At 55.5% G+C, this 1,668-nt stretch overlaps 1 protein-coding gene across 1 annotated transcript in view; it reads right to left on the bottom strand.

The window, feature by feature from the left end:
* Nucleotides 1–48: 48 nt before the first annotated feature.
* The window catches only part of LOC103800853 (activin receptor type-1), a gene marked incomplete at its 5' end in the record, with an annotated part of 4,215 nt that continues 2,595 nt past the window's right edge, over nucleotides 49–1,668 (bottom strand). The window contains 2 exons of the mRNA XM_009073243.1: nucleotides 49–246; nucleotides 1,144–1,274. Coding sequence (XP_009071491.1) covers nucleotides 112–246; nucleotides 1,144–1,274 — 266 coding nt within the window. The remainder of the gene's footprint in view (nucleotides 247–1,143; nucleotides 1,275–1,668) is intronic.

The following is a 1,668-nucleotide window of genomic DNA, read 5'->3' as shown; positions in this document are numbered from 1 at the left end:
ACGGAGCCGCAGAGCTCCCGCTCGGCAGCCACGCGGGACGTGTGCGGCCTGCCTGGCAGAGCCCCCCGGGCCAGCGAGTGCCCCCCGAGGGGGAGCACCGCGAGGACAGGGTCAACAGTCAGCCTTCAGCTTGTCTAGGGAATTGTCAATTTTGGTCAAAGTCTTTTTGATGCGCAGGGCTGTCAGTCTGGCCGAGGGGTTCTGGTACCAGCACTCCTTCATCAGCTTGGCCAGGGACGTTAACGTCTGGGGAGAGCAGAGACAGAGCACACGGGTCAGTCCGACGACCAACAGGCCAAGAGCTCCTGACCCCACCCAGTGCTCCCACACACAGGTTTTATGGCCTAGGCCACGCTCCATTCTCAGGGTCTACAGCGTTTCCACGTGTTGAAAAGCTCCCAAAGTCTAACGGTTAAACCGAGAGCGCAACTCGCCCGTGGGCTGACTGGATGGACCAGCTGGTGTAACTTGCAACAGTGGAGCTCTGGGCTTTTGTCTAAGAAAACACTCCACAGAATCTCTTTCCAGAGAAACCAACTCCTGCAGACCCACAGAGGTGCAGATTTCCTGTCTGTGATCCCCCAGCCCAGGTCTAACTGGCAGAGCTCCCAGCTGGGCACAGCTCCACACCCAACCTCGGAGTTGGGCCCAAACTGACCTCCACAGCTTTGGTGGCAAGGACAGCACAGCTGGGCAGCCTGGAGAGGCCAGGCTGATGCTGCTGAAGAAAAACAAACTTCAGCACCAGCCTTTCAAGCAGAACAACAGCCCCTTACCCCATAGGCAGGACAGACCAACACTGTTTTGTGTGCTTCCCCTGGACTGGCTTCCCTCCCCCTGATTTACCCTCGGAGGGACAACAGCAGCCCAGGAGGAGCAGCTGGAAGAGTTATTGCCAAATCATGCTCCTAGAAGGCTGAGCTGTGACTAGCTCAGACCTGACAGGCATCAGTTGGCTCAGTGCCCCCACAGGGTGCAGGGCAGAGCAGCTCCAACACCTGCACAGGTAGTGAGGCTGACATGGCCCATTGAGATCACTTCCATTTCAAGTGACAACTGAAAGGAACTTCCAGTTTCCTGTCAGGAAAGGAGCTCCTGTCAGGGAACGAGCTCAGTGTGTGCCAGCCCACAGCCCCCACTGACCGGGTCTGAGAACCATCTGTTGGGAATGTTGGGCCTCTGCTGATCCACACAGACCACCTTCCTCATGTCTTCAAAACTGGGATCGTTCGGGACCAAGTCATAGAACGGTGGTTTGTAGTCCTCCACGATACCTGGAGAGACAAACAGGCAGTGCTCAGTGACTGTCAGTGAACAGCATTTCCACAGGGACAGAGGGAATGCACAAACCACCCAGCTAAGAGCCACAAACACCTTTTAGAAGTCCCTGCGGTGTCACACAGCCACCAAACAACAGAACAGCACGTGCTACCACAGCAACAGCTTTTTCTACCCAAAATCTTAATTGGCTCATATTAGCACCAAGTGCTATACTCACTTTGGAGACTCTGGAGCTGAGAGGATGAGAAGTAAATCCCTTGCCAAAAGGGCACACTTGGGAATGCATGGAGCTTTCCTGCCTACCACACACTGGGATTTCTACCCACAGACGGAGCACTGGAAGGTCTGTGCTGTGGTTTCTAACAGGCACATGAGCCAGCAGTGCGG

Source organism: Acanthisitta chloris, unplaced genomic scaffold (genome assembly GCF_000695815.1).
Source record: "Acanthisitta chloris isolate BGI_N310 unplaced genomic scaffold, ASM69581v1 scaffold31784, whole genome shotgun sequence".
Lineage (NCBI taxonomy): Eukaryota > Metazoa > Chordata > Aves > Passeriformes > Acanthisittidae > Acanthisitta > Acanthisitta chloris.
Note: the sequence above shows the minus strand (reverse complement) of the source record. Positions and strands in the feature narration are given on the sequence as shown.